Source organism: Perca fluviatilis, chromosome 3 (assembly GCF_010015445.1).
Source record: "Perca fluviatilis chromosome 3, GENO_Pfluv_1.0, whole genome shotgun sequence".
NCBI classification, from domain to species: Eukaryota; Metazoa; Chordata; class Actinopteri; order Perciformes; family Percidae; genus Perca; species Perca fluviatilis.
Window position 1 is genome coordinate 38,047,494 of NC_053114.1, and position 17,963 is coordinate 38,065,456.

At 40.8% G+C, this 17,963-nt stretch overlaps 1 protein-coding gene and 1 long non-coding RNA gene across 4 annotated transcripts in view; one reads left to right on the top strand and one right to left on the bottom strand.

Moving 5' to 3' along the window:
• The first annotated feature begins 666 nt into the window (after positions 1-666).
• LOC120556172 lies at positions 667-13,354 on the top strand. 3 transcript variants are annotated; one of them, XR_005638818.1, is made up of 4 exons: positions 667-776; positions 906-986; positions 8,609-8,638; positions 12,840-13,354. It is a non-coding gene; the product is annotated as an uncharacterized LOC120556172 (long non-coding RNA). The 3 variants fall into 3 exon arrangements; XR_005638817.1 differs by lacking the exon at positions 12,840-13,354 and adding an exon at positions 10,803-10,865; XR_005638819.1 differs by lacking the exons at positions 8,609-8,638; positions 12,840-13,354 and adding an exon at positions 6,486-7,074.
• The window catches only part of LOC120556171 (collagen and calcium-binding EGF domain-containing protein 1-like), a 37,157-nt gene continuing 28,151 nt past the window's right edge, over positions 8,958-17,963 (bottom strand). The window contains exons 3-11 of the mRNA XM_039795587.1: positions 17,186-17,238; positions 15,311-15,445; positions 14,912-15,049; positions 14,421-14,554; positions 14,158-14,272; positions 12,804-12,943; positions 12,054-12,089; positions 11,563-11,598; positions 8,958-10,959 (exon numbers count right to left, since the gene is read on the bottom strand). Of these exons, the coding sequence (XP_039651521.1) occupies positions 10,771-10,959; positions 11,563-11,598; positions 12,054-12,089; positions 12,804-12,943; positions 14,158-14,272; positions 14,421-14,554; positions 14,912-15,049; positions 15,311-15,445; positions 17,186-17,238 (976 nt within the window). The 3' untranslated portion in view covers positions 8,958-10,770. The remainder of the gene's footprint in view (positions 10,960-11,562; positions 11,599-12,053; positions 12,090-12,803; positions 12,944-14,157; positions 14,273-14,420; positions 14,555-14,911; positions 15,050-15,310; positions 15,446-17,185; positions 17,239-17,963) is intronic.

The following is a 17,963-nucleotide window of genomic DNA, read 5'->3' on the forward strand; positions in this document are numbered from 1 at the left end:
TGAACATTTAAACAAGATGAATTCACTAAAGGAGTGCCTGGATCAAGCAGGTATCAAGTCTTTACAAGTTGGTTTTCACAGGGAAAACCATTGTTTGGAAGGTAAAAAACAAAGACATTAAGTCTATTATAACAGTAACCCTTTCTTTATTTAATATGAGAACAGTTCAGCAGTATTCAGCACATGTAAAGGGGAGAAATACAATCATAAAAAGAGAAAATGGCAGAAAAATACAAGCTCCTGGTGTCCAGGCCAGCAGTGTAAATCTGCGAATGTCTGCGGCTATGGATACATAACAATTGTAAAAAGGGCACTATCTCCATGCCAGTTCCAGGCAGCTGCTGTCTAAGCAAGACTTTTGTTATGTTGGGAGTAATTTTGTAATGCTGCGGGTGTCTGCACAATAATAATTGAACTATCAGCATGTTTAACAAAGAAGGCCATATCACAGATACCACTATCCTGCCAGAAAACTCAGTCTACCGGGGCCAAAAACAACAGTTTGTGATGCTGAGCTGTGTGTTTCTGGAACATGTGTACGTTCAAAGGTTGTTTTAGTCGTGCAGCAGATAACTCAGATTGGACAGATAGGCTAGCTAGCTGGATTTACCCTGCAGAGATCTGAGGAGCAGTTAACCATCGTCCTCATAAATCAACCGGAGTTTAAAATTCCAACACAAAGAAAGCCCTAGGTAATGGACATCCGGCCTAAATGAGGTACATCCGGCGGAATTTCCGTTGTCACCGGAGCAATTGAGGAAGTGGAACTAGTTTGTGTATGTCCATTTCTCTGCACCAGTGTCAGCAGGATAAGTGGCTGTGCCTGTATCTGTCTTGAAAATCAAAGTGATTTGTACAGAGATAATGAATGCTCTGGGTGTCTTAAACAGATCTTTTGCCAACAGGAGTGTCGTTGGTTGATTTAGTGGTTCGTCGGCGTACCATCACAGTTACCCAGCTGTGGTTTGGCCCCAGAATATCAACAGGTAAGTGGGAAGGAGATCAACTGCCATTGCAAAACCAAACACTGTTGTCATATGTTACAACTTGCATTTGTTTTGTAGGTAACACTTTACGATTTGAAGAATGTGAATATACGTCATTATAGCAATGTTATTTTCCCATTTCATTAAACTTGCCCGTGTAAGGTGCTGCTATTATGTCGCTGTCAGGGGAATGATTTACAGGGTGACATTGTGCAAAGAGTTGCTGCAGTTAGAACAAATTCAATTTGGAAATTTGAGTGGACATCATGTGCACATAAACACTGGTGACGTTGTGAAATTGGCCAATAGATGGTACGATCGCTTGAAGTGGAAGCAGCGGAAGTGTTCATGTTATTAACAATGTATCAATCACTGATATTTGTGTACATAGGTGGGGGTGGGTGCCTGAGCCCACGGCTGTTTGCATATTACACAGAGCAAAGGGGAATTGTATTTTTTATGTCTTCAAAGTTCAGAGTGCTAATGTGTAACAGGTAAAGTACTTGCAATAGGTGACCTTCTGATTATGTACCAATCTGTCATCCAAGAGGCCGCCATTTAGTCTCAATAGCTAAAGTACTACCTACTCAAAGTATGCAATGTTTCAGGTAAAATGTCTGGACTTGTTGATAAAGCTAATGCCAAGAAAGAAAACTTTTATTAGTTCCTCGAGGGGAATTTTTTCTACACTCTGTTGTTATTTTACACATTACACACACACACACACATGCACAAACAGGGAGACTGTCGTCCCCCCCACCCCCAAAAAAACCAACCACATAAGTTGTTTGTTTAATTAGCAATTATGACTCATATTTACCTTTATAATGGTTGGTACCCTCTAGTGGCTGTAGTAATTATGACAGGAGCAAAGCAGAAAGTAAGGTTACAAAGTATAAGAGTGCCGAATTCCACATAAGAAGGCAGGTTCGTGTGGTGGATGGATCAAACAAACTTTCACCCAGGAGACGGGGGTTTGTGTAAAAATAAAAGGTGAGGATTTATTTTATTTTTTTAACTTTACGGAACAAATGGAGACCATTACCTTCTGTGGTTCAGATATGAGGACAGAAAACGCTCCCGTGGGTCATATTTCCTGCCAGCGCTAGGGACGCTAATTTATGCTCCTGTGAGTCATATTAGAGGGTAGGGATAAATGACCTATAACGTTGTATGGTTTGGAGAACTTTTTGGAAACAAACTAGCCTACATCCACGACATTCCACTGCCGGGATTGCTCCATTGCCAGCCGGAAATTCCGCCAGATGTCACTCTTTTTGGCCGGATGTCTGGTTTTATGAGGACTATGGTTCATAAGAAAGCTTTTTTGCACACCTCTTTTGTCAGGCAGGTGCGTAGGATTTACCTGATGAAGGTCTGAGATCGAAACGTTGTATTTTTTCTAAATAAATTATTGCTTGCGTAATGGTCAGTGTGCGGGATTTTCTCTAAAAAATGAGGACTATGGTTAACTGCTCCTCAGATCTCTGCAGGGTAAATCGAGACAGCTAACTGTCCAATCTGAGTTTTCTGTTAAAAACAACTAAAACAACTTTTGAACGTACACGTGTTCCACCAAAACAAGTTCCTTCCTGAGGCTATTTTGCAGAAGCACCGCAGCTCTGCCCGGTGCTTAGCTCCATGACGATTGTGATTGGTTTAAAGAAATGCCAATAAACCAGAGCACGTTTTTCTCCCATCCCGGAATGCTGTGTGGACTAGCCAGACCCTCCTCCGCAGCGCTGTGGAGGAGGGTCTGTCAAAGCGAGACTAGAGACAAAACCACAGAGCTTAACAGTGACAGCCCAATTTTGAACGGCTCTGGTTCCCGGAAGTGATTTTACCCATTCATTCACTTAATTAACGTTTCAGAAAATCCTCATATGAAGAGCTTTAAGACTGGAACCAAGCCAACCAACTAGTGTTGGTTACTACAGCCACTAGAGGGCACCGCCATTAACATGTTAGGCAAAACAAATTGAATAACGGAAAAAAAGGCAAAGGTACAGAAACATTTTGGTGGTATAAGCTCACTAGCGGTTTGCGGGTGCGGTAAACATTTCCATGGTAACAGTAAGCTCCGCCAATTAAAGATGTCGCTGTTAAACTTGTCAGTGGTGTAGCACTTCTCCATGACATTGCGAATTAAACCAGATTAATATCATACGGGCTTCTATAGAGGCATAAACCATTGTTTCCCAATCTCATAATTCGTGGTAAATCTACCTTTGACATTATGTTGAGTTTAAGACATTATGGCTAATAATCCAAATCCTGATTTAGAATGCTTCTCAGAGCTTCATTTTGACATTACTTCTGAACAGGTAGAGTACAGTGGATTTATCAGAGCCTTTTAGCTTATAACAACTGCCTGGCCTGCTGCATCTGGAGACAACACTGACTAGCGCGTCAAAAGTGACTCAAACAGTAAAGTAGTGGGCCGTTACTTGCCATTGTTAATATAATATAATTTATATAATTTATAGAGTGTGGTCTAGGCCTACTCTATCTGTAAAGTGTCTCGAGATAACTCTGTTATGATTTGATACTATAAATAAAATTGAATTGAATAATAAATACATTATTAGTGCACCTTTAAGGACACTGGCATGGGTTCATGGGTTCTACTTTTTTGATAGCTAATATCTGCAGTACTACAAAAACATTAAGGTCTTTTATAGAACCTAATTTATTTCAAGAGCTCCTTTCCCAGGACTTACGCTTTATTTTTAACCAGATTTTCAGTCCAGGTACTGGCTACATTTACTAACACTGGAGGTTTTATTTCTTGTGTTGCTGATCACTGTGCAGAGATGCGTAGCTCATGGTAAGATGCTCCAAATAGTCAGTCAGAGGCATACATATATGGACATATGTTTACGCCTGTCTGAATTGAGAATTTGTATTCCTCTAAGCATGTAAAAAGAAAAAAGTTGTAAAATTACTGCCGCCACAGGCCAGGTCAGGAGGTCGATAGCACTAAAAAGATGAAGCTGTTGTCCTCACGCGAGGCAACTCTGCAACCAGAGGCAACGCTCTTTTTTCTCCTAAGAGAAAAGAGAGCTGTGAACTTGCTCATCCAGTTTTCACACTCTTGGCTCTGCTGCGTGCATGCGAACGGCTTGTAAATGACAGAGGAAGCCAAGGTGTATGGAGACTGAGTGCCTCAGGCTAGGGGAGTTTACACAATGTGTTGCCATTAATCCGCCCTCTCAGATTTTTCTATTCAATTCTGCCATAACAATGTCAATCAAGTGCAACTTTCCTGTAAAGCTGAGCAAAAGTGCTTGACAGATGGGATATTGTATATATGTGTAAAGTCTTCCAAGAGGCACTACTGTGGACAATCAGATCATGCGTGTGTCATATACAGTAGGCCTACATGGAAAATAAATCAGGCTGTTTCAACTGTGAGAAATAATATGTGGTAATCTATTGCTCTTGAAGACATGGCTATATGCATTTTGAAATTAAACCATTTTGTGTTTCAACCATTGATTTGTTGCCGACACTGAGCTTCGCTGTGGTAGCGGTGGTAGTGTGCCTCAGAGGGATCTGTACAGAAACAAATTCTCAAACACACTAAAACCAATACAGTGTGTACAGTAGACAACTTCCTCTGAAAAAAAGTCAGATTAACCACTGTTTTCAGGGACCAGTGCCTCTGAAAGAGCATCATGCAGAGGCTTCTTAAACAGACACCTGCAGGACAACAAGTAATACATACTGATCATGGGATTGGTGGCATGCTTTTGACACAGCTAATATGTTCATTACTCATCAGACAAGCTCCAATTCTCAGGCCTCTTAGTAGTTCCATTATGAACAGAATGACAGAAGTCGGCCTACATTCGGAAGAGGGTGTGCCCAGAGACAAGGAATGGAAGAGGAACAGGCTTCAGAGAGTAAACTATGGTGCTGAGTACTCAGCCTCAGGCACGTAACTCAGATTTAAGAATGAGTTAGCGTGTCAAGATAGCGTGTCTTGCAGCAGACCACGCCTGCACCTGTCAGGTGTTCTGTGGCATGCCTGTGTTCAGGAGATCATATGTGCGTGCCTAGCTGCATGTGAGACAGGTCTTTTTGCGTGTGTTCTCCCTCTTATTCATGCACGCAGCTGCATACCCTAGTGATGATGGACACCTGCGCTTTACCTAACCTCTGCATTAGCTATTCGGATCCCTGGAAACGTCTAAATGTTGATCAAGGATTGCAGCGGTTCAGCTGCTGGGCCAATCAACTTCCCTGCACTTTTGCTGACAAATTCAATCTGGTTACATAAACCTGCAACTATCCCAAATACCTGTGCCTGTGTGTTTGATTCACAGACTCTGACAGAAGCCTTTTCCAACCTGTGTTGTGATTGAGCAATGTTACATTTTTGTTATCACTACATAATCCATTTGTAAAGCAAAAATCAATCCTGTAGGTGACATCTAATAGGTACCTGCATGTCACAACTACAAGTGACCCCTGACATGCAGGTAATGAAGCCTACTGTTGAAAAGCGTCTTCTTGTTAAGCTGAAACAGTAGTAACATTTCATTCTTTCTATTAAAAAATGCAGAAAAAAGGCAGCATAAACTTATAAAGTTGTTCTAGCTAACATGTTATCATGCAAACAATTGCTTAAATAAACATCCAGCAGACTTGTAGCAGCATTAGCCTTCATTTGGAGTCAAAATTCGTTCAACTAGAATATCTGGCTCTTTAGCCGCTAAATGCCCAACTGTGCTCACCAGCAGCTAGTTGCCATTTGCCAATTGGTGCTGGGCAAGTAGCGTACAGTGGGTCTATCAGAGCTTTTTTGATGAAACAGCCACTGAAAACAAGGCTGATAAAAGTTGTGAAACTGAATCAAAAGGGGTTAGTGATGCTGGGGATAATTATTAGTCAGGTTCTTAAGCAACTGCTTTTGCATTATAGTCATTTGATCCACTGTAAATATATTTAAGTTTGCATCCTTTGCTTATTAAACCAGATGGTTGTAAAGGAAGGATAGAGGTGAAATATGTTGAGTTCAGCTTTCTCTGAATGGAGCACTCACTTGCTGCTGTTTGTATTTCACTCTTTGTTTCTTGTGTCCTGCATGGATAAGATTTTCTGCATAGCCAGCACCTGAATTTTATCTTAAGTGTTTGTACGTGCCTTTTCTTTCTGTCACTAGGTAGTTTACTACAAAGATGGAATGAATGACAAACTTGCTGCTATGTCGACCTGCTACTGGAAAGGTTAACAAAAGCATGCACATCTAGACAAGAAATAGGTGCAGGACAGAAGAACGTGTATAAAACAGAGATTTCTCAGTCTTGCATTCATTACGAAAACTACTTTTAGACTTTTTGTGAAACAAGAAGCGCAAAAGGTTTCAGGAATTCCAAATACAAATAATATGTCGCTGATGCCATTGTGAGTATTTCAACATTAGGAGAACCAAACTCAATTTTTGAAGAGTAATGTTTGCGATATGCGTTTGGATTACCTGTTATTTTCCCCCAGAGGCTGATGGTCTTGGCTGTCCCTTGACCTCTGTTTTCTACAGAGAACCATATCCGAAACTTGGCATCTACAAGCTTCTACAAAAATGGCAAAATCCAGATTTTTCTTTTGTTGCACTGTGGAAACTGATCTGCCCTGTGAATTCCTTAATCATTGCCTGTATTAAATTATGTCAGTCAATGAGAAGAAGATTCAGTAGCTTCCTGGCCGTCAATCCCATCATCATAAATGTGTTTATCTGCTGACACATCATTTTTAGATTAGACAAATGAGTGTATGCACGGTTTTAGCCCTTTTACTGCAAATTACACACAATTTACATTATAAGTAACATTCAACAAAGCATCATATTTTAACCACACTGCTCGGTCCCGACATAAGATTGTATTTCTTTTATATAAACCCAACAGATGACAGTAAAGAGAAGAAGGGGAACGACATGCAACAAAAGTTCCTGGCAGGTTGCCAACGGGCACATTGCAGTTCATAGTCGGCACCTTTTTATTTATTTATTTATTTATTTATTTTACCTTTATTTATTCAGGGAAAGTTCACTGAGAGGAAGCCTCTCTTTTGCAGGAACACCTTGATCACATTCACACAGTTACACATTCATACCTGGAAGCTGCCCAGTGCAACCACAGTCTGATCTGCTGGCCACTGAGCAGCTTGCAGTGGAGTGGTTGGGGTTGAGGACCTTGCTCAATGGCACCTCAGTGGTGGTAATGAAGAAGGGACAAGCGTTGCTCTATTACTTTCCCCACCCAGATTTGATCCTGTCGGTCTGGGCATTGAACCGACGACCTCCCGGTCACAAGCTCGCTTCTTTGGCCCTGAGACCACCAGGTTACATCAGGTTTTAACGACCTCCAAGGCTAAGAGTGGAAGGTAGGGAACTCAACTTCCAAAGGCTTGAGACAGGTAAAGATTGCGCATAGCTGATTTGAAATAAACAAAAATTTAAATACCTTGCCATCATGGCAGAACTTTAAATGACATTCACTGTGATGGATTACAATTACAATTACAATGACTGCCTGGAATGTATAAAATCAATCCCAAAAATGTATCGTTTAAAAACAGTGTTATGGTCCTTTGATAGCAGTTTGGGCATAGTGAGTTTGAGACCGTCTGTGTCCCTTTCTGACCTGTTTATTCATCCTTGAGTGAAACACTGAATAATGAACCACTGAGTCTGACCTCTGACCCTCTCCTGAAGGCAGCCAAACACACACAGATCCACACAGGAGAACATAATCACACGCTAACGCACACATTTGCATTTCCAAAACCACAGTATGCGCTTGCCTAACACACAACCCCACTAACAAACATGTACACAGGCCACTCTCATAAGCTACTTTACTTTACTTTACTTTACTTTACTTTACTTTACGCACGCACACGCACACGCACACACACACACACACACACACACACACACACACACACACACACACACACACACACACACACACACACACACACACACACACACACACAGTTTGGAATGACAGCCCTGTCATGCAAGAGATGTAGTTATCTATGTCCATAGTGTGCCAGTGAGGAAATTCCTCACATACTAGGAAACATCTGTCCAAATTTGATGTATTCTATCTTGATATAGAAAATAGTTACACAACTCTCCTCACAGTTCAACATCAATGGAGTTTGGCATCCCAGTGGCTAGATAGTCAGAGAGATGATGATTTTCATAACTAGAGATACAGTATATTTAAAAAAAAGTCTGTGATAAAAAAAATATATCACTACATTTTATAAGCTGCCATTTATGAATTAAGATAAAAGTTGTAAATGTAAGGCAAGTAAACGTTTGCCTTACTGAAAGTCAGACGTCTTTTCTCCTTTTGCTGATTTCATTATGATGGAGATGACAGATCTATCGTCTAAGGGGGGGTAAGTGAACTTTTTGCTTCGACGTGCACTCTGCTGACCTCCTCTCTGCTGTCCCCTACAGGCTCAGAGGAAAGCCACCAGTTGCATGACAAGTGGTGAAGGAAATTAGATAATCTCTTTCACTCTCTCACTGACATGGTTCTTAAATTGTTTCATGTTGTTTTTCCTGATCCTGGTTGCCCCGGCAACGACTCTACTGTGAGCAGTGCCTGCACGGCAGGAGCCAGAGCTGTTAGGTGAGAAGCCTGTCAAGTAACACCACACACACACACACACACACACACACACACACACACACACACACACACACACACACACACACACACACACACACACACACACACACACACAATGATTTACTGAGATCTGTTCCTCAGGATAAAAGCATCAAACACAGCAAAAGGCCAGACAGGGTGAGCTCTAACACAGCAGATCAAACACACAGTGAGTTATTTTTCAAACTTCTCTTCGGTGGTAGGTACGAGCCCAGACAGGCCCCGTCTGACAGCCTGTGGTCTATAATCACCCCCCCCCCCCCATCTGTTTATACCCAGGCATTTGACCTCTAACCTCTGATACTTACACCTTTCATAATGACACTCAGCCACGCTACAGTTCAATGGCATGTGAACAGGATAATGGCATGCGCCTCACACATGAATTCAAGGATGATTTATTTGTTTTACATAACTTGCGTGTTTGGGAAACTATGAATATTTTTGGATGGTAATTATACATGTAATGCTGTGAAAACTGTGACTTTGGTTGTCTCACCTGGTTGGTATTCAGAGTGATAGAGTGGTGAGGCCCAACTTTCAGGGGTATAACCTGGGACTTAGCTCCCTCTGCTGGTGGAGAGGGTTTACTTCAGTTAGCAGCAGTGCAATTGAAAAGGTTATTTTGTAGCAGGAAGATAGTGTGGTCAGAAAAATTTGTTGTTTTTTTTACTTTATTTGTCCAAGGTTTACCGAGCACCAGCAGTGCTACTGGTGCAAAGTGGGTTGCAAGACGAAGACGAGTGAGGAGAGGAGTATTATATATCCACTTTCCACACAAAAGTCTTCCCTGCTTACTGTTGGATTTGATTACTTTGACTCTCTGGGTGGTTTAAAATTATCTGGGCAGGAAAAGGTACATGCATCTCTCACTCTTTGGTCAACATTAAAGTTGCCTTGATCCAGACATTAGAGCCCCAGCTGATCTATTTGAGCTGCCCATTGTAATAACAGTAAGCCCTTGTTGGCAACTGCTTGAAATTGAAAAAAAACAAACAAAAAAAACAACAACAACTTTCAAGCAGCCTTCCTTCTTCATGTCTCTTGTTTCTGGTCAACCACCAAGTGAAAGTACGAGAATATGTGCAACCCTCATTCGCCTCAAACCGTTCCCTTTAGGTCATTTCTCTTATTACTGTAAGTATATGCTCACAGTCAACTTGCCTGATAATATATGGGTTAAAAGTCACTTAAAAAGGATTCTCTGCCTCCCTGCACTCTTCCAAATGCATAAATCCATTTTATCCTTTCAATTTGATTGTCTACAAATTTTAGGGCAATATTTACGTAATACTGCATGTTATTTCTCTTTCTAAACATACACCAGATTGTGTAATGTATTGTCAAAAGATTGAATGTCTTAAATATTTAGCATCTCTCTGAGATTATCTATGAACACATTTTGCGGTAAATATGTTTTTGTTTATCACACTTGACGTTGTTTAATTGTACATTTTCAAAAATACATCAGACTGTTTTTGTCCAACAGTAGGCAACATGATTGTAATACCCATGAATCTCATGAATTAGTTTCTGAAGATGCCTCAGAGTAGAGAATAGCTGCAGAGCTCAGACTTGATACTGCAGGCAGGTGCAGGGCAGGCTCGCAGTGCAGGTCCTGGGTCTTTGTACCAACGCCCTGCAGGCAAACAGTCAGTGACAGCAGAGCTTCCATGGGCAGACTCAGGAACAGGAAGAGATGTAGACGATAAAGTTCGTTTGAAGTGGTTCAGCTCAGACTCAGACATAAAGGCACTGCATCATTCTCCCTCTATGTCCTGCACACACACCCCTCACTCACACCACAGCATATGAAAAGCAGCCAGACAGTGCTTGCAGTGGTTAAGAGAGGCTGTGGTCCAATTTCTGTTTTTTTATAATCCGTATATCTCTCCGTTTTACTGTCTGTGGCAGTGTCAAAAATGCAATCAAGGCTCCTTGCCCAGTCCATCCCAGCTGTGTGGTTTGGTATTATTTACACGTTGATGCACTTTGACCACCAGCATCCTTTATCAACAAAGAAATAAAGAGTTAAGTTTGGTGTTTGTTTTGCTGGGTTTGAGAGAATGTTACTGTGTGTGGGATGTCAAAGGTCAGGTACTGAGCAGGAGATCTCCTTGTCCAGAGCCCCACTCTACAAAATCCATTTCCCCGCTGGAATGAGGAGGACTTTCCATAGAGATGCCCCGCCGCTCCCCAAACACCTTCTCCTGCAGTTCAATTATGTCATTGCGGATGTCAGCCATCATTAGCAGAAGGAAGTCGAAGGAGCCTGGTGGTCCCTGGGGACAGAAGACAAGTTGAGGAATTGATTAAGATGCTCTGCATGTCATCTTTCACTGGGTTTGACAATCAGTAAACAAATAGTTTCCTTTTGGGAGGTGTGAGGCCCTTTTCACAGATGACATGTTGGCTTGTAATAACAGGGAAACTGTTAAACATTAAAAATGATTATATATCCCAGTTTGGTGAGCTAGTTCCAGGGTCCTTGTATTGTGCTCACTGTCGTGGCTTACTAGGACACTTGATGGAACTGAGCCATTGTTAACTCAATTTGTTTCACCTTTGCGTTTCCTGCTATGAAACAAAATTCTATTACACTGATACAAAATAATACCAAATACGTATCATGCACCACCCTCTTGTATGAATCAGGCTGGCCTATAAAAGCTACAGTCCCTCACTGATTACACTAATTACTACATCCACTTCAAACTTGAAAATAAAACAATTACATTACAATTAGAATACTTTATACAATTGTGGGCAAAATGTAGATGAAGGAGGCAGGTTCAAGATGGGAAAATGATTTTTTTAAGAGCGTGTTTGTGAGTACATTTATACAGGAGCTTTAAAATTTATGCTTTAGTTCTAAATTAACTTACAGGTGGACCTCTGGGACCTGGAGCTCCTCTGTCACCCTGTAGAGGAGAAACAGCACCAATTAACCCCATTCCAACCACACAGCTTTTTAAGAGCTGTACAAACTGCAGAGCGGCAAATTGATTCAGATACATTAACATTTTGTTCTATTTAGTGAGTAACAACTCGCTATAGTGTCCTGAAAAACATTCAATTGAATGTCAAGCGGGTAAAACCTGTAATGATTATTACTGGAATAACAGTGTGTGTAGTGTAATATATCAGAAACCAGACACAAAGCAGAGCTAGCTGTTCAGAACTGCATGGCCATTTTATTTTATCACTGTATGTAACCCAGTTACAGCAGCCAATGTGACAGTGACAGGTAAAGACAATATAGACACTAGCTGGCAACACTGTAGCTCCACACATGCACATCCAGTACACACACAGACACACATAGAGACGTGAATTTAAAGCACACATGAGGAAAATGAAGATATGTAATAATGACCTTTAGTCCATCTCTTCCGTTTGCCCCAGGGGGTCCCTGTATGAAAGATAAGACACATGTATTAGCGCTTGTCAAGCTAATTCTGTGAGGAGAAACATTCATTTACTGTATGTTGTTACAACTGTAGAGAAGCAGGCTTCCTTTCAATCATAGTAACGGTGTCCTGCTGAAGAGATTATCATACATCAGGTGGTCAACTTATTTGGTGACTTTTTGACATCTCGCAGCAGGAAAAGCACAGGGCTGCGGCCCCGAGTGTTACAGTCCCCAGGTTTTATGTATGCTGCCTCACTGTCACGACATTTCAGTGTGACAGAGCCATCGTACAGCTGTGCTTTAGTCTGTTTAAAGCAGTAATGACAAGAAGTTGTAGCAGCGCTAAAGATAAATCTTGAGTCACTATGGTTTGGCAGTATTAGATGAAGAAATTTCCACCACAGAAATTCCACCACACAGGTTTAAATTAATACTGACAAAATCCCTCTCTACCATTACTTCCTCTGTTCATCATGGGAAATGAAGGTGATGGACGGTGGCTGATGTGGTCTGTCACTGCACAGTGGATTTATATACTTGGTTGTTCACGTAACACAAGGGCACTAAACTTATATTCATATGACTTGGTGACACTTTGGATCATTAGGCACAGTGAAGGTGTGAGCTCCGGGTTTTGAGACACTACTTTGATGTTCTGATTTAGAGGCTCCAGAAGGAAATAAACTGAAAAACAGATGTGGTAACCCTTCTTACCACTGGCCCCCTGCGGCCTCTTTTCATGTGCTTCAGGTCTGGCTCTGGACCCATGGGTCCCATGTCTCCCCGTGGCCCCCGAGGACCAGGCGGGCCCCCTTCCCCTGGGTCCCCTCTCTTTCCTGGCTCTCCTGGGTGTCCTGAGGAAAGATGAATACAGCGATAAACAAAGCTATTTCAAATCAGATAGTCATTAGCATCAGAGTGACAAACTGCAATATCAAGGAAACAGAGTATTTCTTTCTTCTACCCTACTTCTACCCTACTTGCTTGCTCTTTACCCTCTTCCGTTTTTAATTAATTTTGCTGCAGCTGCTTACTGCATTAACCGCAAACTTTTTTACATTACATGTCATTTAGCTGACGCTTTTATCCAAAGTGACTTACAATTGCTATATATGTCAGAGGTCGCACGCCTCTGGAGCAACTAGGGGTTAAGTGTCTTGCTCAGGGACACATTGGTTGATGTATCGCAGTGGGAATCGAACCCGGGTCTCCCGCACCAAAGGAACGTATCATATCCACTGCGCCATCACCACCCACTTTTCTAACCTTACACTACTGTTCAAAAGTTTGGAATATATATATATATATATACATATATTAATGCATTTTTTCTTTCCTTGCAATTTAACAAAAACAGTATAATTTAGACACCAAATGTGTTATTTATATTTGAAAAGGTTTTGGCCTGAATAAAGAAGGATTAAATGAATCAAACTTCCATTTAGTCGATGTCCCCACAGTGTTGCATGACAGGGGAGAATACCGTTAGAACTTGGATCTGTTTTCAGGTCCAGAAAAGCGTAAGTGACCCTTGATCATTATTGAATCACAACGGGGAAATTGGGCCCTCTGCAGTCTATTCAATGGTTAGATTAAAGAGGTTGATGTAGTATGTACGTATGTGTGTTCAGCTGATATTCTAATAGTGCTAACCCTAGACTAACCTTCTATTTCTAGTGTGAAGTCTGAAGAATAGCTTTGCTAAAGCAACACATCTGTTAATTCCATCATGTTATAGGCTGCATTATTGTGCACTTGACACTGAAACAGGAACGTCTTCCTATTTAAATTTGCACACATTTTGATACTTAGCTTACAGTTTATTTTACCAATGACTGCTGATTTCTTCTATTCTTATTTAAGTGTTGCTCAGAGGTATCTTTGTCTCTTCTGGTTGAACCATTGTACAGCGTTTGTTCTCCATGAAACATTACTTCTTTTTTGCAAACCCTTCACACAAAAAATCTATTTGTAAAGAGGACTTTCTAGTCCTCTCAGCCATCTCACTGCACCCAATCATGTGGCAGGCGATTCCAAACCTTTAAATGGTAGTGTGTGTCTACATTACCTGGGACCCCAGGAGCTCCTGGAGGGCCGGGTAAACCAGGAAGACAAGGGCTATCAGGACTTTTTCCTGCCCTCCCCAGAGACGGCTTGTCACTGCTGTTGGCCAGACCAGGTACCTACAAACACAAAGAGAAAAGACTCTGTAGGATAAATAGAGGAAAAGTGGGGTGTGTAGATGACAACATTTTAGATGAGTAATACTAGACATCTTTTAACTGTGGTTTAGTTTAGTTTTACCTCTCTAAAGTACTTTAGAAATGTTACCTGGTTGGGTGACTGTGTGTTGCCCAGCCTCAGTTTTAGCTGCAGCAGACTGTTTTTCATGTTCATAAAATCCTGACAGGTGAACGAGCAGGTGCCAGCACTCATCAGGGTGTCTGACTTCCCAGATGAACTCACTGCAAAACAAAGCATACATTTCAAAAAAAAATTCTGGCACACAATTTTGTCGTGGGTGCTGCACTGGGAATCAAACCCTGAACATTCCTATTACTGGTGTCACACTGTGCTGAGCAACACACAGTCAAATCACACTTAATCACAATTAAAGTTCACTTAAATCCCAGAGTGTAAAATAGTAAAACAATTACAGCACAAGCGTTAAAACAACCACCGTCCATATCAGAATCATCAGTATCATACCCTATTGTTCAAAATGGACAAATAATCAACGAACCCATGTACTAATGGACAATGATTTTGAGTTTGCTACTGAATTTTCATCCAAACGTAGCTCAGTTGTGACATAAACTCACAGCTGTGTACAGGGATGCAGGAGCGTTGGTCCGGTGCGAGTATGTAGCCACTGCGACAGCGACACAGGAAGCTGCCCACTGTGTTCACACACTCATGGTCACATATGCTGCTGTCTGGATGCTCACACTCATCAATGTCTTTATGTAAAAGTGTGGGGAGGGGGGGAGAGAGAAAAAATTACATTATCACAAACAAAATAAAAAATCTTAAAAAAACAAATCTCACTTTAAGTGCTGTTTAAAGAAGCATTACAGAAGTTATTTATTTGAGGACCCTCTTTTAATATGCACGTGGGTCACTGTGTGATGAAATGTTTGAGAAAAACTCCATGACAGTAATAGACATCATAGTCAAAAGTATTTCACAGCACCGGGCAGATGAGAAGGGAGTGTACTGACCCAGACAGTAAGGAGATTTGTGGTTGCGGTGTCTCTCTCGGTCGAAGCGATAGCCGGGGTAACATGTGCAGACAACTCGTCCAAAGTTATCAGTACACTGCTGCTCGCAGGGCGACGCTGCACACACATCCACGCCTACGCAGAGAGGGAGGAGGCAGAGAGTACGCCGACTGAGCAAGTTATTCAGGATCACTGATACCAACGTTACTGTAATCACTAGTGAAGCTTGGTGAGGCATTTTCTTTACATGTTTTAGCCCAATAGATGGCGCTCTCTGTTCAACAAAGGATTGAAAGCAGACTAAATTGCCATTCCTTGAGCATTTTTCTCTAAACCAAGAGTGCCATCTAGTTGGGTCAACAAATAAAACTAGTGGTTCATGAAGCTTCATTTGGACATCACTATTCGCCTTTATCACCACCTTCTTACATTCTTACAGTTCCAAATCTACAACTGGAAACTGACCAATACAGGTTCTACTGTCAGCCCACAGACAGCCCCTTAGGCTCTAATAATAACATGAATGAATGCTGAATTCCATTTAGCTGCTTCAGTTTCAAGGTCCTGGCTCACTGTCACGGCTTACTGGGACACTTGAGTTGAACGGAGCCACCGGCAATGTTACACTACTACTCCCTACTCAGTAGCTGCTCTATAGTGAGCAGTAAATTGAGATTTTGGGCACTTATGAATCAGCATTATTTTTGCATTATTACTGACAGATGTAGTGTTGCATAACTGGATTGTTAGCAGAAAGTAGTCCACACCCATGGACATTACTTTTTTTCGTTCCACTGTGGGAATTTTTTAGGGTAACTATAGTCTGTAAGTTTCACACAGAATTCAGACACCCAAATACAATTGGACATTGGGTTAATATAATGCACCATACAATAATATATAGTCAAAGTGTCTGCTGTGAAAAAGGCCTATTATAATAACTGAACCCACAACAACTTCCTTTATCTCATACCACTCTTAATTAAAGCCTCTGGCTGGGGCTATGAAAAGTGCAAAAACACTTCATCTTTTTAAATTAAATGAGAAACAAAGATAATTATAATTGTATTGAATAAAAGATAATTATATATATATATGTGCTCTGTGGCTCGACAGTGTTTACATTATACCTTGTTGCATGAAATGTACTTTAAGTTTGACATAATTATGGATAGATCACAGCAAGCACCGCTGCTGTAAATATCAAGTAAAACTGTCTGTAAAAAAAAATAAATATGCATCAAGTAATGCATCGGTCTCAAGACATAGTGGAACATCAGACTTTGTAGTAATCTTGTGTGGTCCACATTTGAGTAACTCTAGTTTTTTAAAGTTAAACTTTAAAATGTTAGTAGATCCATATGCCCAACATATATTGATATGGTATATACACACATTATGTGTAATATATTTTCAGGCACATCCATCCTTGAAAGGCTGTTGTGTTCATGGAGGAACAGTGTTCCCTAGTGGCCGATGTGACTCACTGTTATTCTGTGGAGGCATACCTCAGTATATATTCAAAGTTTTGATGCTATAGACAGTAAACCTGTTTTTTATATGGATGACCACAGCACAATAGGGCAGTTCTCTGTGTGTTTCTTTTTTGGTTGGCTGATATTTTGTTTGTTCCAGTGCAGTACACTGCAATGTACAAGTTATCTGATACGACTCCTTAAACATAATTACTTCAAAATGACAAAGGTCGACTATAGTATGTGGATTATCTGGACTTCTGTGGAGGTCCATATAGACAAATGTGGTTTTAATCTAGAAACTGCTGTAGTGGAGAAATGATATCAGATTTGGAGCATGTGAATCAGATGTGAGAGTTCTCGAGCCAATTTTAGAGGATAGTGTGAATGGTTTACCTACTTTCGGGTATGCACTGGCCCATCACAAACCTGAATCCGTCACAGCATTTCCTCCTGAAAAACAAAACAAATAGCAATCGGATGTTTGTATTTCTATCACCGTTTTCACATCAGCAGGGCCAGCCTTTCACCTTAATCATCATTAAAGGAATAGTTTGACATTTTGGGAAATACTTTTTTTGCAGCTTTGCACTCTGTGTGTGGTACAACCAGCAACCGGTTATCTTAGCTCAGCAGTTCAATCAAGATCAATAGTGCGATTTAAACATTGACGCTCATCATAGAAAAGGTTGCTGACCCATACAAAAGCACTGAAAATCTGAATATATATATATTATATATATTATATATATATATATATATATATAGTAAGTAAAAACACTTATAAGCAGATTACCTCTCCAAATGTCGGAGGGCTTCTGGTCTGTTCCACTGTTTTCACCACACAGTAAAAAAAAAAAAAAAAAAGAAGTCTTCATGTAAATATATACTGAGGAGTAGCTGCAGTTTTGGCACTACTTTTTCTGATTTGGCTTATTTCTCTTTTTGTTCCCTGACCAGTACTTGAACCCTGACCAAGTAAACTAAACATAAAGTTATTACTGAAACTCAAGTGTTGAACTCCTTTATAGTTTCTGCTTTTGTGATGTAAGCTCGTAACAGTTCAGTAAGTGCAGTATTTTTGAAATAAAGTATTGTGCAATGAATATTGGGAAACAATTTCTCCCATAATTGATTTATGGTGTTTGGCAGTGACACTTGCCCAGCAATCCCGCAAC